This window comes from Schistocerca serialis, chromosome 3 (assembly GCF_023864345.2).
Source record: "Schistocerca serialis cubense isolate TAMUIC-IGC-003099 chromosome 3, iqSchSeri2.2, whole genome shotgun sequence".
Classification (NCBI taxonomy): domain Eukaryota; kingdom Metazoa; phylum Arthropoda; class Insecta; order Orthoptera; family Acrididae; genus Schistocerca; species Schistocerca serialis.
In genome coordinates this window covers 55805817-55833732 of record NC_064640.1, presented here as the reverse complement: position 1 = coordinate 55833732, position 27916 = coordinate 55805817, and the positions used below count along the sequence as shown (strand labels likewise).

General features: G+C 38.8%; 1 protein-coding gene across 1 annotated transcript in view; it reads left to right on the top strand.

Annotated features, from left to right (window-relative positions):
- The window catches only part of LOC126470675 (ATP-dependent helicase brm-like), a 202922-nt gene that overhangs the window by 140284 nt on the left and 34722 nt on the right, over nucleotides 1–27916 (top strand). The window contains exons 17-20 of the mRNA XM_050098670.1: nucleotides 1881–2211; nucleotides 5918–6148; nucleotides 10848–11036; nucleotides 19697–19807. Coding sequence (XP_049954627.1) covers nucleotides 1881–2211; nucleotides 5918–6148; nucleotides 10848–11036; nucleotides 19697–19807 — 862 coding nt within the window. The remainder of the gene's footprint in view (nucleotides 1–1880; nucleotides 2212–5917; nucleotides 6149–10847; nucleotides 11037–19696; nucleotides 19808–27916) is intronic.

Sequence of the window (27916 nt, the reverse complement as noted above, 5' to 3'; positions counted from 1 at the left end):
TTTTACCCTCCATACTGCCTTCCAATACTAAATTTGTGATCCCTTTAGATCTCAGAACATGTCCTACCAACCGCTCCCTTCTTCTAGTCAAGTTGTGCGACAAATTTCTCTTCTCCCCAGTTCTATTCAATACCTCCTCATTAGTTATGTGCTCTACCCATCTAATCTCCAGCATTCTTCTGTAGCACCAAATTTCAAAAGCTTCTATTCTCTTCTTATCTAAACTAGTTATCATCCATGTTTCACTTCCATACATGGCTATACTCCATACAAATACTTTCAGAAACGACTTCCTGACACTTAAATCCATACTTGATTGTTACAAATTTCTCTTCTTCAGAAACGATTTCCTTGCCATTGCCAGTTTACATTTTACATCCCCTCTACTTCGACCATCATCAGTTACTTTGCTCGCCAAATAACAAAACTCATCTACTACTTTAAATGTCTCATTTTTGAATCTAATTCCCTCACCATCACCCGACTTAATTCAACTACATTCCATTATTCTTGTTTTGCTTTTGTTGATGTTCATCTTATATCCTCCTTTCAAGACACTGTCCCCCTAAACTCTCTACAACCTCTGGTTCTGTCAGTTCATCCAGGTCCCATCTCATTAAATTTCCACCTTGATATCTCACATAATTTGTGAAGAAATGATGTTTACGTGAAGTTGGCAGGCAATTTAACAAATCACTTCATCTTTAAATGTAATTTCATCACAGAAAATTATTGTGTGTCTATACTGCCTGATTATTTATAGTTTTTCTTGAGGTTTTTGCCTTCATCTGCATCTTTCTCTCTTGCAGGAATGTACACAAAAATGCAATACATGTTTTTAATGAACAGCACTCATTAGTTCAAATATCAAACGACAGAAAACAGTGTTGTTTATGTTCCTGCTGGGTTTTTTGTTCCTGTTGCTGTTCAGCTGTTTTCCTACTCACCCCAGGCACCAAATTTGAACTTCGTTTGCAGTGTCTTTTATTGTATAGTTCCTTTAATGTGCCAAACGCTGTGCTATTAGGTAGCGACTGTTTCAAAAACCATATATACACATAAAACAGCTACATGGCAACATCAACAATTTACATGTGGAATTCCATCTCACAAGAGAAACAAACAGACAACACATTAATTTTTTTTTAAAACCTTGCCATACAAAGAGTAAACAGCACTTGTGTTTTCATAATATATAGAAAACCCAAAATCACAAGCACCAGTGTCCACAACCAATCAAACCACCCATTGACACAAATGAAGAAGATCCAGGTTCATGCTCCATTAAACAGAACACCCATGTAACTTGACAGTCAGTATTCATAGCACAGACAGCAGAAATTTCTAAAAAAGATATTCTGAAGGCCTTGGAGGCCTAAGAAGTAATATCTGACGTAACATAATTGCCAGCACTCTGTGGTTCACAGCCACTACCCGACTAAACCGACACAAGAACTAAAAATACAAAAATATAGCTACTACTTATACCAAAAGCTTATAATAGAAGAAAACTTCTCTTTATTGGGGACAATAACAGAAGGATAACTGACTATAAATGTTTACATTCTACAATGCAATGGCACACTGTGTGGCACATTAAAGGAGATATACAAAAAGCCAAAAGATATTTTCTTTTGTTGTTAAAATTAAGTGTGTTTTACCTCTGATATGAGCTGTGTGAAACACTAATATGTTCCTTTGTATTAAATTTAGGTGCTGTGCTACTTAATAATCTCTAAAAGACGAGAATGTAGCCATTGTAACTATCCATTATATGTAACCTGTAAACAATTCGTTCTACATTTTGATAGATATTGTGTCAATGATATATGTAACATGGTAATAACTAACTTAATAAATTAATTTCCTTTTTATTTCAGACCAGATCTTTGCCGAGCTTCTGGGAAATTTGAACTTCTGGATCGTATCCTGCCAAAATTGAAGGCAACAAACCACAGAGTCCTTCTGTTTTGCCAGATGACACAACTCATGACAGTTATGGAAGATTATTTGGGATGGAGAGGTTTTCGTTATTTACGCCTAGATGGAACAACAAAGGCTGAAGATAGAGGAGAACTTTTACGGAAATTTAACGATCCTGGATCAGACTACTTCGTCTTCCTGTTGAGCACTCGAGCTGGTGGTCTCGGCCTCAATTTACAGTCAGCAGATACAGTTATTATCTTTGACTCTGACTGGAATCCTCATCAGGTAGGAAAAGTGTTATTACACTGAGTGGTTATAATTAAAGTGCAGCAACTCGTGAAGGTCCAGTGTGGGCTGTAATTATCATGTTGCAGCAAAACTTGGTAGATATGTGGTAGCAAAACTTGGTAGATACGCTAATGCTTTAATGCGGAACTGATTTATGTTTGAAAAAAGTTCATTTAAATTTTGGCCACCAGATGCAAATCTGTTGCTGTACAGAGTTTGTATGACAGTATGACATCCACACTATCATTTGATTAGTCGTAACATGAGTGAAACTGTTTCATCTGAACGACGGCAATCGCAGTCCGGCAGTGGGAGACTGTTACTGATTGAAAGGTCTGAGGAGAGGCCTTATGTCATTAAGTGGTTTACAGAAGATGGTAACAAAATTTGAAAACATGGGAGAACAAGCTCTGTCACATGGAAGAGGAAGGCATTATATTTCATTGGAATTTATTGGTGAGATTCCTGTTGTTGTAACTAAACATTCAGCACGTGCCCTGGGTGGTGCAATGCTTCTCCATAGGTTTTCCAGATGCATGGTCTTGCAAGATCATCTGATGTGAATCCGTATGATTTCTGGCTCTGGGGATCTAGAACAAACACATGCTTTCCCTGTGGTAAATGGATTATCTGACCATGATGCACAACTGATTAACTTACAAAACTGAACAGGGTGTACACTTCAGAAACCATTAAGTAAAAGTGTGAAGGTGCTCAACCCAGTATCAATAGATCACTTCAGAGAAAGTTTAGGAAATTGGGAAGATGTATATAATGAGCCAAATGCTTATGATAAATGCAGAATATTTTTGATAAATTTATATCCCTTTTTGAACATTGTTTTCCAAAGAAAATTACTAAATGTAACACCACAAACTTTTCAAAGAAACCTTGGATTACTACATTTATTAAAATGTCTTCAGAAAGAAAAAGAAAACGGTATGAGACAGCAAGAACTAATAACGATCCAGAAGTAGTTTTACACTATAAAAATTATTGTAACATAGTGAGAAAAGTTGTAAGGAAATCAAGAAATATCTATGTTAGAGAAGAAATTAACAACTCCAGCAATAAAATCAAATCAATATGGAATGTTGTTAGAAGGGAGACGGGAAAAGTAACCACTGGGGTAGGTAGTATTACTGTTAAAGAGAATGAGACCATCTTAACCAACAGTACAGAGGTGGCCAATGTATTTAACAGTCACTTCTTAAGTGTAGGAGAAAAAATTGGTGAGAATAGTTCAAAAGAAAAAGCCAGGCAGTACATGTTAGGGTTAGTTTTGAAAAATTTTAGTCAGATTAAGTTTCATCTAACCACCTCTTGTGAAATAAGGAAAATTATTAAATCTTTGAAAAATAAATGTTCTGTTGGAGTAGATGACATCTCTAATAAGATGTTAAAACAATGTGGAGCAATTACAGCTGATGTTCTGAGTCACATATGAAATGCATCACTAACTCAAGGTATTTTCCCAGACAGGTTAAAATATGGCACTGTCAAGCCTCTTTACAAAAAGGAGGACACCACAGATGTCAATAATTATTGGCCAGTATCCTTGCTTACAGAATCTTCAAAAATCTTTGAGAAAGTAATGTAATCAAGAGTGGTTAGCCATCTCAACAGTAATGGGATACTTAGTAAATCACAGTTCAGATTTCAGAAATGCTGTTCCACTGAGACAGCAATATAAAATTTCACTGTCCACATAATAGAGTTTTTAAATAGTAAAGTGTCACCAATAGGAATTTTCTGTGACTTGTCCAGAGCATTTGACTGTGTGAACCATGACATTGTGGTACAGAAATTACAATTCTATGGTATAAATGGAACAGCATATGAGTGGTTTAAGTCATATCTACAGAACAAGAAGCAAAAAGTCTCTTTATATGCTTCAAGTTATTCAAAGGAGTTAGCCACATCATCTAACTGGTGTGAAATTACATTAGGTGTTCCACAAGGTTCGATCATGGGTCTCCTCCTGTTCTTGATATATGTGAATGAACTCCCTTCTTATGTGAAACAAGATGCTGAACTGACACTGTTTGCTGATGATACAAGTATAATTATTAAAACAGTAAAAGAAAGTCCAATAGAAAATGATACAAATAAGGTCTTTGGAAAAGTTATTAATTGGTTTTCTGCGAATGGGGTTGCTCTGAACTTTGAAAAAACACAGTACATCCAATTTTCTGCTACAAAAAGTATAATTCCTTCAATAAACATAACGCATCAAAAAAAGTCAGTAGCTAGGGTAGAGCATACTAAGTTTTTGGGTGTACATATAGATGAGAATCTTAATTGGAAAATTCATATTTTGGATCTCCTAAAGCGACTAGGTTCAGCAACTTTTGCAATTGGAATAATTGCTAATTTTGAGGATGTAGAAATTAGTAAGCTAACATACTTTGCATACTTCTTCTCTCTGATGTCATACAGAATAATATTCTGGGGCAACTCAACACGTAGGCAAAAGGTATTCACTGCTCAGAAGTATGTAGTTTGAATAATGTGTGACGTTCATAGTCGCACATGTTGTAGGCATCTGTTTAAAAGGTTAGGAATTCTTACAACTGCTTCACAGTACATTTAGTCAGTAATGAAATTTTTTCTCAACAACATGGACCAGTTTAAAATCAACAGCGACAATTATGATTACAATACCAGAAAAAAGAAAGACCTACACTGTCCTTTACTTAACCTATCTTTGGCACAGAAAGAGAGAAAATATGCTGCTCTAAAACTTTTTGAAAAATTACCAGATGAAATAAAATGTCCGACAGACAGCAGTAATAGTTTCAAAAACAAATTGAAATCTTACCTCCTTGACAACTTCTTCTATACCATAGATGAATTCTTGAATATGAGTAAATAAATCTGGAGATATAATATATGCATTTTGTGCCATTTAAGGGAATGGGATAGATAATAGAAATATTTAGGTATAACACTATAATGTAAAAAAAAAAAACCTTGTTTCCTGTGCTCATTTCTTGTGCATTTGACACATTCCACATCATAACAGTTTTTCCGTGCTATTGATCAGTGGAACATGTAACTATCTATCTAAAAGAATGCCATCACCAGGGACATGTTCGTTCTCTACTTCATCTGAATGTCAGTATAACAGAACACGTTTCTCTGATTCCACCTGACCAGCTATGAGCAACTGTTCATCATTCCATTTTGTGGATGCAGCATCTCGTCAACGTCTCCAGTGCTCATATTGAACAAATTGTGTAAACATTGTTTTATAATAAAATCAGTATTATGCCTTTTCATTTGTTTGACTTTTTTACCTTTTCTGCCCACATGCTTTTCCTAATCCATTACACGTGAAAACATTTTTATAAATATTTCTTGCATTCACGGCACCAAATTTGTGCATGGTTGCCAAAATTGGAACCAATTTTTTCCAGTGTAAATCAGTTTTGCGTTCATGCTTAAGAATATTTATCAAGTTTCACTGCCATACAATAATATCAGACACACACTGGATCCCTGTGTGTAGCTGCACTGTAATTATAACCACTCGGAATTATTAAGTCTCTCCAATAGTTCAATGAATGGCAGTAACAAGTGTTACATTAAAGAGACTGAACTTACAACCTTTCATTGTATTTAAATATTGATACTAAGTTAATGCTTTATAAGCCTGATTTTTAATGCTGAAATTTAGTTGTTTATAAACTGTTATTTGTAGGATTTGCAAGCTCAAGACAGAGCACACAGAATTGGTCAGAAGAATGAAGTCCGTGTCTTACGTTTAATGACTGTTAATTCTGTAGAAGAACGTATCTTAGCAGCTGCTCGTTACAAATTGAATATGGATGAGAAAGTTATACAAGCAGGGATGTTTGACCAAAAGTCCACAGGTTCTGAGAGACAGCAGTTTCTGAAGAGCATACTACATCAAGATGAAGCAGATGATGAGGCAAGTGATAGTTTAAACATTTAATAATTGTGAACTGTAGGTGTTAATCTTCCCAAGCAAAAATTGCATATTATACATAGGAGTGAAATAAACAGTGGTTACTCGTATGTCTCGATTGTGATGAATTCGAGGAGAAGCTAGCAAAACACACCTTTCTTTGGAGTCTAGTGTGAGAATAAACACTGTAAATTTTCTCCTGCCAGATGCATGCTGTAGCTATTCTATCCAGCTTGTCCGCCCAGGTCACAACTCTTCACAGTTACCTACTTTATGAAGAAAATTTCTATTGATTATTGTGATGACGTGGAGTTGCAATGGCAGAGTAACAATAACAACAGCTGCTACAATCCAAAAAATATTACACTTCCTGGTTATAGTACAGAACAATCAATCTAAATTGGTCAGATGATTACTCATTTCAGAGTTATACATCATTTAATGTATACATGCAGTATGATAATTTTCAGATATACGAGTCATACCGTATATATTTTTCATCATATAGACAAGCATCCAAAACTATAAATATCTTTTTTTAGTTAAAAAAAAGCAATGTGGCACAGTGGTTATCCCTCTGGACTTGCATTCAGGATGACAATTCTTCAAATACCTATCCAGCCACTCAGATTGAGGTGTTCCGTGATTTCCCTAAACCAGTCCAGGCAAATGCTGAGATACATCCTTTGAAAAGGGCCTGGCCAATTTCCTTTCCCATCCTTTCCCACTCCAAATCTAATTACCATACTGTCAATGGAACATTAGACTCTAATCTTCTTCCATTTTCTGTGAGTAAATTTACAATATGTTCTAATATTAACATTAGAATGAATTTTTGTCTTCATTTTTCTGGGTGCCTGCTATTATTTTCTCTGTCCACGTGCTAGTGACAATAATACAACCAAAGGAAATCATATTATTAGATTTAAATTTTAGTTGATGCAAGAGATAATGTAATTTGACAAATGAACACTTTGCACTGGTAAACATATGATAAGATGTCTAATCTTTATTTATGAGTTTGATTGATAAATTTTGAAATATGCGTGAGGCGAAGGGGAAATACTTAAGACTTTATGTTCAGTTGGATAAACATTGGATTAATAGTTTCTGAGTACATTTTTATTCCCCTAATATATGGCCAAAGTATTTTGGCTAACAGAACTAGAATCATGTTGACTAGGCCTCAGTTCCTATTAATTTCTGCATTGCAAGTGTTAATCATGGCTGTCTCTTTATTGGCAAAAATTGCTGATGATGCCATGAAACCAGTAGATTAGCGGTGAGGTCCGATGTGCTGACCAGCCTGTAGATGGTTTTTAAGGTGGTTTTCCATCTGCCTCGGCGAATGTGGGCTAGTTCCCCCTTATTCCGCCTGTTACACTGTGTCGGCGATTGCTGTACAAACACTGTCTCCACATATGCATACACCATAATTACTCTACCACACAAACATTGGGGTTACACTCGTGTGGTATGAAATGTTGCGGGGGAGGGGGCATTGATAATTACCGTTGGGTGAGGAAGGAGCTGAAACTACTCCAGCCTCCTGGTATCAGTCCATGAGCAAGACTGGTAATGAAGACAACTCTACAACTATCTGGCTATTAAAGTGCGTGTGAACGGCCTAATATCTCTCATCCTGTATTTTCAGCTGATAATTGTATGGTGACTTCATTAGTGACTCAGCAGTTGATGTGACTTTCATTGAAGTGTGTTGTTCTGTTGATGGCTTTGTTGCACAAAATCTCCAGTTCACCATATATTCTGTGTCTGCAGGGATGGCAGATTTGCTGTTTACCTACAGAACTTTACTAGAACTTGAGGAAGAGTAGTTTGTATCACTTACAGCTACTAAAAAGCATAGTGTCAGTGGTTTTGCATTTGTGTGAACCACTTGTAATTTTAAATAATACAGTTTTTTTTTTTTTTTTGTTACCCAAGTAATTCTGTACCTATGGTTACTATGTTTCCTTTTCTCCATTTGAAGTTTTGTACCATTATTTCTACTCCGTTAAAAACACTGAATATATTTCAGTATATTATACGACAATTACTATCTCTCACTGCAAAATATGCTTCACCCACATGGCTGGCTTACCTTTTCTACTGAAAGTAGATAGATGGATCATAACAACTCACAAATACTAAATTATTTTATTGGAATGTGTATGCTCAGTTGTGATTTCAGATTCCTGGGATACCAAACCATGTATAGCATACAACGTTCTGTGCTTATTCTGCAAGTGCTGAAAGTTTCATTGGATTGTCTTATGTTTAATTTTGATCCACTGGATGTATCTGGAGATACAGATTGGCTTATGGAACTTGTTTCATATCACAAGTAAACAAAATCCAAATGCTTGGTATTTGTGTCCTCAATATGAAAAATCAATAGTTATTTAAAAATTTGACTGAATGCTTCTAGTATGAAAGGATGTAATGGTAGAAACAAGGAGAAATGTTTAAAGAATGATCTCAAAATTTTGAGTTAAAGAGCTAATGGTTGCAGTTTAAATAGGTCTGAAAAAGAGGCTGCACCTATCAAAATTTAGAGCTAATATAGAGCTCAGAATAACTACTTGTTCTTAATGATTTGAACTAAGTTTTATCTTTCTTCCACACTATTCCATATTCTAGGTAGTTTTTAAACCACTAGGTGTGTTTTCATAAGGGTACTACATTGAAGTGCCAAAGAAACTGGTGTAGGCTTGTGTATTCAAATAAATAGATATGTAAACAGGCAGGATATGACGCTGCGGTCAGCAATGGCTATATAAAACAAGTGTCTGGTGCAGTTGGTAGATCGGTTACTGCTGCTGCAATGGCAAGTTATCAAGATTTAAGAGAGTTTGAACATGGTGTTATAGTCAGAGCACAAGCGATGTGTGACAGCATCTCCGGGGCAGCGATGAAGTGGGAGTTTTCCCATACGATCATTTCACAAGTGTACCACGAATATCAGGAATCCTGTAAAACATCCAATCTCAGACATCACTGTGGCCAGAAAAAGATCTTGCAAGAATGGGACCAATGACAACTCGCGAGAATCGTTCAATGATACAGAAGTGCAATCCTTCCGGAAATTGCTGCAGATTTCAGTGCTGGGCCATCAACAAGTGTCAGCGTATGAATCATCGAACGAAACATCATTGATATGATCTTTCGGAACCGAAGGCCACTCATTTACCCTTGATGACTGTTGATGACTGGAAACATGTTGCATGGTCAGACGAGTCTCATTTCAAATTTTATCGAGCAGATGGGCATGTATGGGTATGGAGACAACCTCATGAATCCATGGACCTGGCATGTCAGCAGGGGCTGTTCTAGCTGGTAGAGGCTGTGTAATGGTGTGGGGCATGTGTAACTGGAGTGACATGGATGCCTGACAGGTCTAGATACATTTCTGACAGGTGTTACATACGTAAGCATTCTGTCTGATCACCTGCGTCCATTCATATCTGTTGTGGTACATTCCAATGGACGTCGGCATTTCCAGCGCTACAATGCGACACCCTACACGTCCAGAATTGCTACAGAGTGGCTCCAGGAACACTCTTCAGAGTTTAAACACTTCCGTTGGCCACCAAACTCCCCAGACATGAACATTATTGAGCATATCTGGGATGCCTTGGTACGTGATGTTCAGAAGAAATCTTGACGCCCTTATACTCCTACAGATTTATGAGCAGCCGTGCAGGATTCCTGGTGTCAATTCCCTCCAGCACTTCTTCAGACATTAGTTGAGTCCATGCCACATCATGTTGCTGCACTTCTGCGTGCTCGCGGGGTCCTAGACAATATCAGACAGGTGTAGCAGTTTCTTTGGCTCTTCAGTATATTTATACCAAACTCAATTATTACAATATTGTTTCATTGTAGTGGCTTTTGAAACTTCCTGGCAGATTAAAACTGTGTGTCCAACTGAGACTCGAACTTGGGACCTTTGCCTTTCGTGGGCAAGTGCTCTACCATCTGAGCTGCCAAAGCACGACTCACGCCCGGTACTCACAGCTTTACCTCTGCCAGTATCTCGTCTCCTACCTTCCAAACTTTACAGAAGCTCTCCTGCGAAGCTTGCAGAACTAGCACTCCTGAAAGAAAGGATATAGCGGAGACATGGCTTAGCCACAGCCTGGGGGATGTTTCCAGAATGAGATTTTCACTCTGCAGCGGAGTGTGCGCTGATATGAAACTTCCTGGCAGATTAAAACTGTGTGCCCAACCGAGACTCGAACTCGGGACCTTTTCGAGTCTCGGTCGGGCACACAGTTTTAATCTGCCAGGAAGTTTCATATCAGCGCACACTCCGCTGCAGAGTGAAAATCTCATTCTAGTGGCTTTTGTTTTTCTTTCGCTCTGTGTTACAACAATATTATTTCTGTTTTCTGTATTATGCAAGTTATCTGAAATATTACAGCCTCACCAACTTGTGCATTTGTTTTAAAAATATAGATCCCTGCCTTTAATGTGAAATAGCAATAACTCGTATTTTTTTATGTGTAAATTTAAAAATCACAATTTGGTAAAATATGTGCCATAGAGGTTTATGAGATCAGCAGACAAAAACCATTGAGATACTCGGCTTTCCCTTTTGCTTTGTGTAATTTCATGGAAGTTTCAGTATAGATGAGTGTAAATGTAATAAGCCAATTTTATAAAGATGATAACCATTAGATAATTGATATTTGTTTCTCAGGAGGAAAATGAGGTACCAGATGATGAAACAGTCAACCAAATGATAGCACGTGGTGAATCTGAGTTTGAGCTTTTTCAAAAGATGGATGCAGAGCGAAGGCAGACAGAAATGAGCAGTGGTGGACAGTGCAAACCTCGACTGATGAGCGAGGATGAACTTCCTGCTTGGCTTGTGAAAGAGAGTGATGAGGTAAGGAATAGAAGGTGGTGGTTCATGTATCAGTGCTTATACATCATTATCAATGAGTTAAATTTTAGTAAGTGGGAAATAAATAAACAGCAAATGGAATTTTTATTGTTAAGTTTTTACTATTGGAATTCCATTTTATTCACTTAAGAGTGCTAATTCACGGTTTCAGAGAATTCATCTGTGCTTTTATCAGTTGCATTAATACCCTATAGGTTTCCAAGATCAAGTACCAGTTATGACATGTGAAGTTGCAGGACTATATTCTAATGAAATCAAGACAGCAGATAAAATGATAAAATGGAATGCTGTAAGGAACAGCTTTTACAAATTAGGGATGAGGAGAATGAAATATGATTTCATCTACATCTACGTGATTAGTCTGCTATTCACAATGAAGTGCCTGGCAGAGGGTTCAGTGAACCACCTTCAAGCTATCTCGCTGCCATTCCTCTTTCGAACGGCGCACGGGAAAAACGAGCACTTAAATTTTTCTTTGCGAGCCCTGATTTCTCTTATTTTATTGTGATGATCATTTTCCCCTATGTAGGTGGGTGCCAACAGAATGTTTTCGCAGTCGTAGGAGAAAACTGGTGGTTGAAATTTCATGATAAGATCCCGTCGCAATGAAAAACACCTTGGTTTTAATTATTATCACTCCAATTCACGTGTCATGTTTGTGGTACTATCTCCCCTATTTTGCGATAATACAAAAAGAGCTGCCCTTCTTTGAACTTTTTTTCGATGTCAACTGTCAGTCCCACCTGATGCGGATCCCACACCGCACAACTATACCCCAGAATAGGGCGGACAAGCATGGTGTAAGCAGACTCTTTAGTACACCTATTGCACCTTCTAAGTGTTCTGCCAATGAAGCACAGTTCTACCCACAACATTATCTAAGTGATCATTTCAATTTAGGTGATTTGTAATTGTAATCTCTAAGTATTTAGTTGAATTTACAGCCTTTAGATTTGTGTAACTTATCGCATAATCAAAATTTAGCGGATTTCTTTTAGTACTCATGTAAATAACTTCACACTTCTCTTTATTCAAGGTCAATTGCCACTTTCTGCACTATATAGATACCTTATCTAAATCATTTTGCAATTCGATTTGGTCATCCGATGACTTCGCAACAGTAAATGACAGCATCATCTACAAACAATTTAAGACGGCTACTCAGATTGTCTCCTATGTCATAAATATAGATCAGGAACAATAGAGGGCCTATAACACTTCCTTGGGGAACGCTGGATATTACTTCTGTTTTACTCAATGACTTTCCATATATTGCTACGAACTGTGACCTTTGTGACAGGAAATTACAAATCTATTTGCACAGCTGAGGCGATATTCCATAGGCACGCAGTTTGGTTAGAAGATGCTCGTGAGGAACACTGTTGAAAGCCTTCCGGAAATCTAAAAATATGGGATCAGTTTGACAACCCCTGTCAATAGCACTCATTATTTCGTGAGTATAAAGAGCTCGCAGTTTGGTTAGAAGATGCTCGTGAGGAATACTGTTGAAAGCCTTCCGGAAATCTAAAAATATGGAATCAGTTTGACATCCCCTGTCAATAGCACTCATTATTTCATGAGTATAAAGAGCTAGTTGTGTTTCACAAGAAAGATATTTTCTAAATCCATGCCGACTATGTGTCAATAAATCATTTTCTTCGAGGTACTTCATTATGTTCGAACACAGTATATGTTCCAAAACTCTATTGCAAATCGATGTTAGTGATATGGGCCTGTAATTCAGTGGATTACTCCTACTTCCCTTTTTGGGTATTGGTGTGACTTGAGCAATTTTCCAGTCTGTAGGTACGGATATTTCTGTGAGCAAGCGGTTGTATGTAATTGCTAGTTATGGAGCTATTGTATCAGCATACTCTGCAAAGAACCTGACTGGTATACAATCTGGACTGGAGGCTTTGCCTTTATTAAGTGATTTAAGCTGCTTTGCGACACCGAGGATATCTATTTCTATGTTTCTCATCTTGGCAGTTGTTCTTGATTGGAATTCAGGAATTTTTACTTCTTATTTGGTGAATGAGTTTTAGAAAACCATGTTTAATAACTCTGCTTTAGTGGCACACTCATCAGTGAGTTCTCCATTGTCATCACTCAGTGGAGGTATTGATTGCATCTTGCCACTGGTGTGCTTTATGTATGACCAGAATCTGTTTGGGTTTTCTGCCAGATTCTGAGGCAGAGTTTCATTGTGGAAATTATTAAAAGCATCTCACATTGAAGTATGCGCTTTCTGCACAGCCCCCGCTATCCGTGTAGCAACTTCCTGTGTGTAGTAGGCTCCTGACCTATTAAGCAGAACCCGGAAACCCACCACCCAATGGCCCAAGTCAAGGAATCTGCAGCCTACAGTGTCACAGAACTGCCAGAGCTTCTGACTCAGACGCTCCACTCAGCTCTGCACCATAGGACCACAGTCGGTTCTATCGACAATGCTGCAGATGGTGAGCTTTGCCTTAATCTCACAAGCAAGACTGACAGTCTTTACCATTTCCGCTAGCAGCCCGACACCAGAAAGAATCTCCTCTGATCCAAAGTGACATGTCATTGGTACCGAGATGAGCTACCACCCGCTGTTGGCTGCACCCTGTACTCTTCACGGCATCCAGAAGCACCATTTCCACATCTGGAATGACTCCCCCAGTATGCACGTGGAGTGGACACTGGCTTCCTTCCCCTCCTTGGCAGCCATGTTCCTAAGGGGCACCATTATGTGCCTAATATTGGAGCTCTCTTGTAAAGAAATTTGTAGTTGTTGGGATGAATGACATTTATGGTGAGTGTGCCAGCAGTCAGCAAGGCCTGCAGTTCACCACACGAGGTGTGATTGCAGTGGTATGGTGGACAGATACCAGATGTCTATCCAATGTACTGTCATAAAAACAGCAATGGCATGTACTTACATATTCCACGTCAAAATACAACATTTGTAGTGGTACTAGATGGTGACCAATTCCCTCAAAATGGGCTTCAACTCGAATGGTGATGCGTGTTCATCTCAGCAATGGCCTGTTATCACAGTTAGTATGTGGCATCCCCCTAGGCAGCAGGCAGTGCCCAAGCAAGGCATTGTGGTTGGCACTGCAGCAGTGGCGTTGACTCTGGCCAGGGCGGTGAGTGACGGCCAACTGAGGCAGCCGTGCAGGCAGACACAGATATGCAGCTCAATGCAAGAAGCACTGGAACTTGTGGAACCAAACCCCAGTGTGGATGGCGGCAGCTCACAGTAGTGATGTGTGCCCACACAGGCAGTGATGGCTGGACAGCTAGATGGTCCAGGCTCAAACCATTGACCCCCAGAGTAGAGGGCCAGCAGTGGTTAGAAATTAGTCAGCCAGGTGACCCACCAGATGCAAGGCATCAAGCTGGCAGCATTCAGATTTAGCGTGGACAGCAGGTCTGCAGCTAGTGAAGACGGACACTGACAATGGCAGCTTGTTGGCCCATTTCAGCTTCTAGACTGGTATAGATCTCCTCTTGTTACTGGCTGGTGGTGGTGATGACTGCGGTAAATATGCAGGCCTGGCCTGCTTTGGTTTTAAAACAGTAGCGTTTTTGCCAGCTTTTTCATAACAGGATTGAGGCAAAAGGCTTGACGTTGAGCAACCGTGACATTATGGTTAGTCAGCTTTTCTGTTCTGTTGGCAGCCACAGAGCCCTGGCTGTGTAGTAATTTAGCCCTCCAGGGTTGGTTTATATAGTGTCAGCATAAACTTCTTACAGCGCTTCATGCAAAAACACCTAACAGGCATTTACTGTGGCTTCTTGCGTCACCCTGGTGTGACGTCTCCTGTCAGTCTTAGAAATCTTATGCAGGGAGAGATGGAGCTGTGGCACAACAAATATTATGAATTATAAGGAATGCCCGAGCAGTATCAAAAGTTCTCTGCTGCTATAAGGTGAGGAGTACTGTGAGTGAAATGGAGTACAGATCACCATGTGTTCATCTTGATTAAAGTTTTCTGTGATTTCTCTGAATTGTGTTGGTGAATTGCCTTTCCCTTATCTAACTACACTACAGTCATTTCTGCAAAGGCAGTTGTTTAAGACACTCTTAATTTTATTTTCAGAGCTTCCATTGGTGTTATACATAGATAACTAAAGATTATTCATAGATTTTATCCTGGTAACTAGTTTCTAAAAGTGTGTGAGATGATATGCATTTTGAGGAAGATGTCTGTCATTTGAAATTTTTCACCATAATTACTCTCTCCCAACAGCCAAACAAGCTCCTAATTCATGGAAGTATGTTCAGTTTGTGTAACTAAATGAAAAGCAGTTTGTTTTCTGCCATATGCATTTTGCTTCTGTTATTTTTGAAGCATCTTCAGTGGCATGTAATACATGTTTCTTTTTGTACGTGTAATAAATGTGCTATTCAGTAGTTACAGTTTGTTACTATTTACAGTGTGTTACTATTTACAGTGTGTTACTATTTACAGTGTGTTACTATTTACAGTGTGTTACTATTTACAGTGTGTTACTATTTACAGTGTGTTACTATTTACAGTGTGTTACTATTTACAGTTTGTCACATTTCCCTTGTTTTTCAGATTAGAGACAAATTTTGTAGCACAAATTTCGTGAGGTCAAATTATTGTGTGGTGGTACTTAAGATTTCCAGTGTTGTTAGTCCATATAGGTGGTCCTGGAGATGTGTTCATTCGGTTCCTGTGTTCCAGCTGGTCGATTCCAGTTTTTTCACCCACATTTATCACAACGCATCACTTGCGCTTTTTGTTTTGTGATCAACATGTGTGTGAGTGCGTAGTGTTGCCAGCTGGCGCTGTGTGTTTATCTTACATATTGTGTGTGTGTGTGTGTGTGTGTGTGTGTGTGTGTGTGTGTGTGTGTGATGACTTTGAGGGCTTTGGTTATTTCATTAATATATCTGCAGGTAGTTTGTTATATGTAAGCAAATGTTCTCCAATCAGTTTTATTGTGTCTACAGTGGTTATCAAGGTGTACATGTTCTTTGTGTTGAAAGAGATGAGTGATGCTGTTTGTGGACTGTGTAAGTACTGTAATGGTGTTAGGAGTTCATTTGTGTTATACACTGTTCTGCTGTTCTTCATTTTATAATGTTGCATTATGATTTTGTTTACATCTCACAATTACTTCCAATTTGAAAAGTAATTTTACTTATAAAAAGATAAGCTTCCAGTGGGATCCCCAATATCAGGAACATTGGCGACATATTCATCAGCCACATAGAAAACAGAATCATTGATACAGTCATCACAAAGAAAGGATATAAAATTGTTTACTGGTGCAGGTATGTGGATGAAATAATCTGCGTGGTAGATAACCAACAGAGAAAATAGATAACCTTCATGTAGACATAAACAGTCTATATAAAAATATTCAATTCACCATGGAAAAAGAAACACAAAAGCAAACACATTTCTGGGATATAACAATAAAGAGAGACAGCAAGAAGCACACATTTGACATATTCAGAAAGCAAACAGCCACAGATAAAATTATACAAGCTTCATCCAACCATCCACAAAATCAAAAAGTAGCAACCCTATGACACGTGTTACATAGACTAAATAATATTCCACTCACCAAAGGAAACTACGAAAAAGAGTTACAACCAATACAGGTCATATCCAGAAACAATGGCTACAACACCCATATAGTACAAAAGACTGAACTGAAAAATCAAAATGCAGCTAAATAAAAATGAAAACAAGCAGAGAACACAAACACCAAAGAACCCCACAGACACTACAGACCACACAGAAACACAAAACAGTAATGCTCGTGACATGACTAACAGAAAGAAAAGGTACACTTTAACATACACTATGTCATCAAAAGTATCCGGACACATGGCTGAAAATGACTTAAAAGTTTGTGCGCCCTCCATCGGTAATGCTGGAATTCAATATGGTGTTGGCCCACCCTTAGCCTTGATGACAGCTTCCACTCTCACAGGCATACATTCAGTCAGGTGCTGGAAGGTTTCTTGGGGAATGGCAGCCCATTCTTCACAGAGTGCTACACTGAGGAGAGGTATCGATGTCGGTTGGTGAGGACTGGCATGAAGTCGGCGTTCCAAAACATCCCTAAGGTGTGCTATAGGAGTCAGGTCAGGACTCTGTGCAGGCCAGTCCATTACAGGGATGTTATTGTCATGTAACCACTCCGCCACAGACCGTGCATTACGAATACGTGCTCGATCGTGTTGAAAGATGCAACCGCCATCCCAGAATTGCTCTTCCACAGGGGGAAGCAATTAGTTACTTAAAACATCAGTGTAGGCCTGTGCTGTGATAGTGCCATGCAAAACAACAAGGGATGCAATCCCCCTTCATGAAAATCATGACCACACCATAACACCACTGCCTCTGAATTTTACTGTTAGCACTACACACACTGGCAGATGATGTTCACTGGGCATTCACTATACCCACATCCTGCCATCGGGTCACCACATGGTGTACTGCGATTTGTTACTACACCCAATGTTTTCCCACTGTTCAATCGTCCAATGTTCACGCTCCATACCACAAGCAAGGCGTCATTTGGCATTTACCGGCATGATTTGTGGCTTATGAGCAGCTGCTTGACCATGAAATCAAAGTTTTCTCACCTCCCACCTAATTGTCATAGTACTTGCAGTGTATCCTGGTGCAGTTTGGAATTCCTGTGTGATGGCCTGGATAGATGTTTGCCTATTAAGCATTATGACCCTCTTCAACTGTCAGTGATCTCTGTCAGTCAACAGATGAGGTTGGCCTGTTCACTTTTGTGCTGTACATGCCCCTTCACATTTCCACTTCACTATCACATTGGAAACAGTGGACCTAGGGATGTTAAGGAGTGTGAAAATCTCGTGTACAGATGCACGACGTAAGTGACACCCAATCACCTGACAACGTTCGAAGTCTGTGAGTTCTGTGAAGTGCCCCATTCTGCTCACTCGTGATGTCTGATGAGCACTGAGGTCACTGATACGGAGTACTCGGCAGCAGGTGGCAGCACAATGCAGCTAATATGAAAAATGTATGTTTTTGGGGGTGTCTGTGTACTTTTGATCACATAGTGTAGAAACACAAATCAACATACTGGATAGCACATTGCTTACAGAACAAGAAACACGCTCCAGGCACATTTACAAAGAACAACAGACAAACGACATAAATACCAAGGAACAGGTATATACTTGTTAGAATGCCAATAATGTGCATCTGTATATCTGGGGATGATAGGCAGTTATTTCAAAACTAGGTATAAAGAACATGTAAGAAGTTGGTAGTATGAAAATAGCCATTCTACCTTTGCTGAACACCTGATAAAACAGTCATGAACCATCCAAAATGGAACAAGACATGGAAATTATTAGAGTGCCCCCCCCCCCCCTCACCCCCTTCTCTCTCTCTCTCTCTCTCTCTCTCTCTCTCTCTCTCTCTCTCTCACACACACACACACACACACACACACACACACACACACACACACACCCGCGCGCGCACTTAGAAAGCAACAACCCTATCAAACCACACACTCATAACACAAACAAAAGATGAAAGATAAATCACAGTAACAGCTGGCTACACTTCACACTGTAAACACAAAATGATAGTTTAACCTCATAAAATTTGTGCTACAAAAGTTGTTTCTCATCTGAAAAAACAAGAGGAAAAAATGACAAATGGAACATACTAACATATTGTAACTACTACACCGTATGTTTGTTGTATGTATAAAAAGAAACATGTATTACAGGCCACTGAAGGTGCATCATAAATAAAAGAAGTGAAATGCGTATGGCAAAAAACAACCTGCCTTTCATTTAATTGCATAGTTGGAACATATCTCCATGAATTTGATACAACTAAGGAACGGCAGATAACAGAAGAAATGACAAACTTCCCAACGTTTTAGTATATTCTACTTAACATACCCTTGATATACGCCGTTAGTCTGACTTGATTTAAATGCCATATTATGCTCCATCTCCAGTGACCTGATCACCGACAGGACATCAACCCCTAATCTTTCTTTCCAACCTCCCTTGAGCAATATTCTGGTGGGATTTCAGCTGTTTTCTATAGTTTCCAAAATACAAACGTTTCTTCTACAAGCCGATGGCAGAATTCTTTCTTATCTGTGTCCGTTTGAGTTCATGATGTATGTTGTGGTTTTCAATGAGACATTAAACTCCAGTATTCCTTCTTCCCTTCTAAAGACTTGCCATTGCTGAGTCATCAGATCCTAAACTTCTTGCATTTAGAAACTGACACTCCCTATACTGTCCCCTTCATGCATAAAATTTGAGCAGTACGTTGGTAGTCTTCTGGTGCAGAAGTGGACTGATTGAAGGCTCGAATAGCCAAAAATCATACCCCAGAGTAAGATCAAGTTTTTCTCTTAAAATACAATAATTCTATGCTCCATGCAAGGTTTGTATCCAGTGGGGCTATTGAAGACATTCTAGAATGTTCAAGTCTTGGTGCCCTTAGAACTACATCTCTTTGACCATGTGAATGAACACTTGTCAGTGGTATATTGTTGTACACTCTGTATCTGTTGTATTTTCCATAAAGATAGGTTGGGGAGGGGGTATTATTTATACACTGGATTTATGTGTCTGACATTTCTTTTGATGTTAACAGGTAAAATGGACTGAGGAAGAGGAGGAAGATGAACATAGTTATGGAAGAGGTTCAAGACAGCGTAAAGAAGTTGATTACTCTGACCATCTTACTGATAAAGAATGGCTTAAGGTAATTATTCAGAAAGTCACATGGTTTTCAGGCTTGAAATTCATGGAGGTAAAGCTGTCATCAATAATAATGAAACTTCTTGGCAGATTAAAACTGTGTGCTGGACTGAGACTCGAACTCGGGACCTTTGCTTTTCACGGACAAGTGCTCTACCAACTGAGCTACCCAAGCATGACTCGTGCCCTGTCATCTCAGCTTTACTTCTGTCAGTACCTCATCTCCTACCTTCCAAACTTCACAGAAGCTCTCCTGCAAAACTTGGAGAACTAGCACTCCTGGAAGAAAGGATATTGCAGAGACATGGTTAGTTCTGCAAGTTTCGCAGGAGGGATTTTGTGAAGTTCGGAAGGTAGGAGATGAGGTACTGGCAGAAGTAAAGCTGTGAGGATGGGTCATGAGTCGTGCTTGGGTAGCTCAGTTGGTAGAGCACTTGCCCGCCAAAGGCAAAAGTCCCGAGTTCAAGTCTCGGTCCGGCACACAGTTTTAATATGCCAGGAAGTTTCATATCAGCGCACACTCCGCTGCAGAGTGAAAATCTCATTCTGGGATCAACAATAATGTTGCACTGAAGACCATAGTGCTTTACTGGCATCATTCTATTGGAGTTAGCATGTCCTTGTCTTCCTCCAACCATTGTACTGGCTTACCCAGTCAGTTATTTGGGGACGTACAGTTTAACAGTGTCTTTAAATCATGCTGCAGCTCTTCATTTTTCATATTAACAATGTCAAATGTCAAAGAAGCTGTAAGTGTCAAATAAAAATCCTAAGATTGACCAGGGACAGAACCCCAGACATTTGGATCCTAACCTGGCACTTAAATGAGTCACATCAGAGCCATAGAAAGTAAAGTATTCATTTGCTGTTTCATTGTTACACCTGGCTAAAACAAAGAAACTGTATATATACTTGCTATCATTGTAGAATCTCTGGTTATAGTTGATGTAAAATGTTTTAGGTTGGTAGGTTCTTCAAAATAGCGGCATAAATCAAGAATGGCTGTGATGGAAAGCTGGCCAAGAAGGAGGTATGGAACTGCGTTTAAAATAATTTGAAGAGTCAGTAGCCGTACTAGAAACAAGGTAACAGAAGGAAGTGGGAATTATGAAGGACCAAATGTGTAATAGTCTTCAGTGAGTGAAAGACCCACAATGCTACAGCAAATGAAAAATGTAACTCCGGGAATTGACAGCCTGGTGATAGAACTACTAAAACAAGATGGAGAAGTGTGCAGAAAATATGGATTGGTTCTGCAGTGTTGAAGAAATGAAAAGATGGCAGAAGTAATCATATATACAATATAAAAGAAAGGAGAAGATCCACCTGTGAGAATTACAGAGGGGTATTATCATGATGCAGTGTATAGATCATCTTCATGCACATTCTTGTGGAGCAAACCTGTGAACAATACTAGCTCGGATGTTGAAGAAACACGTTAGTGTCAGACTAAAATATCCATACTCACAAGGAGACCACACAGCAATTGAATTTTTATGATTCTTTATGTTTATGGCACATAAAGTTCAGAACTGGAATATCAATATGCCAAAGCAGTTTGACGCAACTCTCAAGAATTCTCTTGAAAATGGACTTTGAAATTTTTTTTAGCTTCTTGAATTAGCTAAATCTAGTTCAGCTTTTTGTTGGACCATGTGGCACAGTAAGCAACTGCTTACCTGTAAAGTGTGCAGCCCAGGTTCAGTAATATAAATTTTTAAACAAAGATTCTTGCATTTCCGGGAGAGTAAAGTATGTAAAGTTGCAATAATTTTTTAGTTTTTTTTTAATTTAAACTTTCTTTACTAACAATGTTTTATAAAATATCAGTACCTAATCAAGAACTTATATTTGAAATGAAAACTGAAATTTTGTGTGCAATATGTAATTACAAATAAGATGACATGTATTTTTCATAGTAAATGACAATTAGGTATTTGTTAATTAGTGTATATTTGATAAATTATATACTTAAATTATTAGTCATTTGAACTGAATGGGGGTGGAGAAACAAAAACAACAACAACAACAACAAGAACAACTTGAACCAGCAATTACCAGTCTCAAGCACTACCTACCACCTCTGCCTCCCCCCATATCTCTCTCTCTCTCTCTCTCTCTCTCTCTCTCTCTCTCTCTCTCTCTATTCCTCTCCTTCCTTCCTTCCCCCCCTCCCCCCTGCTCATTCTTGTGTGTTTTATATTTCACATAAATGATCACAGAACATGCACTTTTGTTTAAAAATTTGCACGGACTGGATTCGAACGTGGGCTGCCAACATGGCAGGTGAGCGTTCTACCACAGAGCCATGTGGCCCATTGAAAAATCCTCCTACCTTTAGCTTAGAAAATTTTAAAGTTAATTTTCTTGAGAACAGTTGAGAGATGCATCAAACTGCTTCATGGGATCAATATTTGAGTTGTGAGGTTCACGTACCCTAGATTTAAAAAAAAAAAAAAAAAAAAAATTCAAAATTCTAATTGCCATGTGGTCTAAGTGCCAGAGAAGTAATTTAAAAGATGTTAGGATTTTAAGAAGGTATATTGTATATTTATAGACATGAAGAAATCTTATGATAGTATCAACTGTGAATTCGTATCTAAGATAATGCAGGAAAGAATACTACTTTTGAAACTGATCAGTACAACAAGAAAATGCATCGAGGAAGCTAAGTGTAAAGTGAGGCTTGAAGGCAGTGAATCTGAATGTTCTGTGGTTGAGACTGGTGCAAAGCAGGGAGACTACATATTCAAAAGTCTGTTGAACTTCATATTGCAGAAGGCACTAAAAAGGCATCATTAATTGGCAGAGGTATGAGTATAGGTGATTGGGTGAAATTACTATCTTTTGCTGATGATAGTATTCTTATAGCAGAGGAAGAAAACAAATTAAGAAGGGCATCTAGAGTGTTGGTAAAAAAAAAAAAAAAAAATTATAATTCAAAATATGACCCCAAAGCTGGCAATAGAAATGACAAAAGTAGCCGAACCTAAATTTCTTAGCGGTCTACCATATGGTTGTTTCAGTGTAAGTTTTCATCAGTATGTAACCAAGAACTTAGAATTTTATGCTTGTTTAACAGTTCTTGTTCGTATTTAGTATACTAGGTTAATAGGAAAGGGGGGGGGGGGGGGGGTATATTTTTGGCAGTACAAATCTGAGCGAATTATTATTATTATTTCAAAAGTTGAAAGCAAGCGTATTTTTGCCACACCATTAAATAACTTTCACAAAAACATCATTTTCTACTTTCTCTGTGACATTTTTTTGCTTGACTCGACATTAATGCTTTTATAATCAGCAAACAGGACAAATTCTACTTCCAGATTCAAATAAAATAGCAGATCATTAACATAAAATGAGAACAGTAGTGGTCCCATGATCAAACCTTGTGGCACTCACATTGTAATTTCTCCTCATGCATGTGGTGGAGGGTCCCTCTTTGTATTACTTGTTCAACCTAAGGCAACTTTGTACATTCTGTTTCTTAAATAAGATCTAAAACAGGCACTGCTGAATTATGTAACCCATGAAAAGCTCACTTCAGTAATAGAATATTATTATTATTATTATTGGTGCAGTCAAATGGCTTCGATAAATCACAGAAGATCCCAACTGGTGATTTTAATTATATACTTGATAAATGTATAAACGGCTGACTCAGTGGAATTGACATTTTAAAATGCAGACTGTTATTGGCTAAGTGTCTCATTACTTCACATGTGACAACCCTGGAGTACATTACCTTCTCAAAACTTTTAGAAAATGATGTCAGTAATGACACTGTATGGTAGTTACTGATGTTTGTGAGCCACCCTGTTTATAGGCAAGTCTAACAATGGCATATTTCAGTCTTTCTGGGAAAAACTCTGAGTTTACATATTATAGGACCACACACTTTTAGTGTCTTCCCAGAGACATTATCCATCCCATAAGACTTCTACTTTTCAGTGTCATGATGATGATCCTTATTTCAGAGGGATTGTGAGATTAATTTTTAATTCACTGAATGTTTTCTATATTGCTGCTTTGGTGTACTGTTTTGCTTTCTCTTCTGAGTTTCTTGCACCACTTTCCTTACCTATTTCTAAGAAGCAGTTACTAAAAAAATCTGCTACAGTTGGACTTCCTTTTACTATGTTCCCATTGTCTTCAACAGTAATAATGTCTTCTTCTATGGTTTCTTTCTGTCTCTCTTTTAACAGTATTCCATGTCGATTTTACTTTATTATCTGATCTGTCAGTTTCAGAAAAGATGTGAATACTGCTGCATTTTCTTTCAACTTTTCTTAATATGTTAGAGTACTGCTTACAATCAGAAAGTGTCTCTGGGTCATTTTTACTTGTTTTAGCTATTTCGTACAACTCCTTTTTTTCTTGTGAATAGAACGATAGCTGTAGTGATCTAAGGTTTCTTTAATAAGTTGCTGCTATTGCATTTAATTAGTTTGTTTCAGGAAAGTTGCTTTCAAAAATGGATAGAAACTCACATTGCTGTTTAGTCAGAACAAGAAGCCATGGTTAGCGTGGAGGGTGGGGGCATTCTTTCTATAGCTTACCTTATTCCATTACTGAGATGGGAGTAGGAGGAAGGCCACTCTTACATGTCTTCACAAAGACAGTGGACAACACACTCTGATGCTTGGCTTTCCACCTATAATATGCATGTCTATTTTACTAATGGAAAAGAGATTTTAGATTTTTTACAAAAGATTTCAGTTGTTACAGTTTATACTATGGATGTAATTTTGTGTTAAATTTCTCGTTTTTTATCTATGCTCTTCCTGGTTGACCATTAGTCCCTAATATTTGTATGTAATGAGTAATATTACATAGACATGGGCTACATATGTTCTTATTGTAATCTAGACCTCAGGCATGGTATTGCACTTTTCATCTTATATCTTGCTGCAACCTAGACCTCGAGCTAATATTGAATTTTTCATGCCGGCCGGAGTGGCCATGCGATTCTAGGCGCTACAGTCTGGAACCGAGCGACCGCTACGGTCGCAGGTTCGAATCTTGCCACGGGCATGGTTGTGTGATGTCCTTAGGTTAGTTAGGTTTAATTAGTTCTAAGTTCTAGGCGACTGATGACCTCAGAAGTTAAGTCGCATAGTGCTCAGAGCCATTTGTATTTTCATAGATAGGCAGTGCCCCCTTTTTTTTTTTTTTTTTTGAGTTATCAGTCTTCTGTGATTGGTTTTATGCAGCCCACCACGAATTCCTCTCCTGTGCCAACCTCTTCATGTCAGAATAGCACTTGCAACCTACATTCTCAACTTTTTGCTGGATGAAACTTCCTGGCAGACTAAAAATGTGTGCTGACCGTGACTCAAACTCAGGACCTTTGCCTTTCGCTGTGAGGACAGGTCGTGAGTCATGCTTGGGTAACTCAGTCGGTAGAGCACTTGCCCGCTAAAGGCAAAGGTACCGAGTTCGAGTCTTGGTCCTGCACACAGTTTTAATCTGCCAGGAAGTTTCATATCAGTGCACAGTACGCTGCTGTGAAAATTTCGTTCTATTTGCTGGATGTATTCCAATCTCTGTCTTCCTCTACAGTTTTTCCCTCTGTAGCTCTCTCTAGTACCATGGAACTACTACTTGTCAGTGTTTTCCACAAATTCCTTTCCAATTCTGCACAGAACTCCCTCATTCCTTACCCTATAAGTCCACTTAATTGTCAACATTTGTCTGTAGCAACACATCTCAAATGCTTCCATTCTCTTCTGTTCTATGTTTCACTACCATACAATACCGTGCTCCAAACATACATTCTCAGAAATTTATTCCTCAAATTAAGGTCTATGTTTGATACTAATAGACTTCTGTTGCCCAGCAATGCCTTTTTTTCCAGTGCTAGTCTGCTTGTGATGTCCTCCTTGCTCGGTCTGTCATGGGTTGTTTTGCTAGCTTAGCAGAATTCCTTAGCTTCAACTATTTCGTGACCATCAATCCTAATATTTAGTTTTTCGGTGTTCTCATTTCTGCTACTTCTCGTTCTTGGTGGCCAGGGTAAGTGTTTAAACTCAGAAGAGGATTCCTGGTGCCACTCTGTAGCAATTCTGGATGTGTGGGGTGTCGTATTGTCCTGTTTTAATTGCCCAAGTCTGTCGGAATGCACAATGGACATGAATGGATGCAGGTGATCAGACAGGATGCTTATGTACATATCACAGTCGTATCTAGACCTTTAAGGGGTCCCATATCACTCCAACTGCGCACACCCCACACCATTACAGAGTCTCCAGCAGCTTGAACAGCCCCTGCTTACATGCAGGGTCCATCGATTCATGAAGTTGTGTCCATACCTGTACATGCCCATCCACTCGATACAATTTGAAACGAGACTTGTCCAACTAGGCAACATGTTTCCAATCAACAACAGTCCAATGCCAGTGTTGGTGGGCCCAGGTGAGGTGTAAAGCTTTGTGTTGTGCAGCCATCAAGGGTTCACAAGTGGGCCTTCAGCTCCGAAAGCCCATATTGATGATGTTTCATTGAATGGTTCACACGCTGACACTTATTGGTGGCCCAGCACTGAAATATGCAGCAATTTGTGCTAGGGTTGCACTTCTGCCACGTTGAATGATTCTCTTCAGTTGTCCTTGGCCTCATTCTTGCAGGATCTTTTTCTGGCCTCAGGGATGTCAGAGATTTGATGTTTTACCCAATTCCTGACATTCGTGGTACACTTGTGAAATGGTTGTATGGGAAAATCCCACTTCATCGCTACCTCAGAGATGCTGCGTCCCATCGCTCATGTAAGGACGATAACACCACGTTCAAACTTGCTTAAATCTTGATAACTTGCCATTCTAGCACCAGTAACTGATCTGACAACTGCACCAGACACTTGTTGTCTTATATAGGCATTGCTGACCCCTGTGCCGTACTCTGCCTTTTTGCATGTATCTTTGAAAACGCATGCCTATACCAGTTTCTTTGGCGCTTCAGTGTATGTGTTAGCCCAGTCAATGAAGACCAAAAAATGTTGATTGGGGAAAAAATTGTACAGTCGCAAATTTTTACAGAGTGCTAGGAGGGAGTGTCCTGAACAACACAGTAAAAGCCCTGGTACGTGGGGTGTGAACATTGGGGTGGGGGTGTTTAAAGGCCACTTTAATGTTTTCTCTTGAATAACACAAAAACCACAGCCTGTAGCAAAAATGTTTCCCAGTACAAAATTAAACTACAGTACAAATCCTACAAGAAACATCCTGTACAATTTTTCTCAGGAAAAAGTAGTTTCTGCACTGCAGGTGATGGATAAATTGCAGATTAGTAAAAATATTATTTTAACTAATGTGATGTTTATCTTCAAATGAAGTGGGATTACAAGAAGTTTTATATGTGTGTATCATATCTAACTTCAGTAGAACCATATTAAGGGATAAACTGTGTTCTTGGGGGTGTAACAGGGTGATATGGGTAGTAGCACAAGGGAAGGTACGTCACCAGATTGTGTTCATGAACATCCCTCCTTCATATGTCTGCACATTGAGGATTGAGCAAGTGATTTCCCACTCTTTCTATGCCATAAAAAACAACTACAGGGTGTCTCACAGTGTGATGTTGACCTACCACAGTGCATCTCATGGATCACTGGGAACCATGCCTGGGGAATGTTTATTTTCCACAAAATGTGGATACCACTAATGCAAGAAATGCATATGGACAGGATCTACGTAAATCTCCACACACTATTCTACACTGCTAGAGGGGAAATTCATTGTTCGTCGTCATGTATGGCAGCTGTGGAGTTCTTCCGGGAAAGGCAACGTACCCCACTTTGAGCACTGCTCAATTTTCAGTTTACAGACAACTATATCTCTCCAGCATTTTCTGTCCAGTTCTCTTACAGGAATAGGCAAAATAAATCCACTGAACTTTTGTTCATACAGGGTGTTTGTAAACTGCCATTACAAATTATGGGACTTGTAGAGAGGTGTGAGTACATAATATTTTGAGTAGGAACCCATGTCCATAAATTTACCATTTCTATTCTACAACAGTTTCAGTTCAGATGTGTAATGCATCCACGAATGTTGAGGTGAAAGAGAAAAGAATCAGAGTTGCTTGTCGCAGCATGAAGTAGGGTATACGACATGAT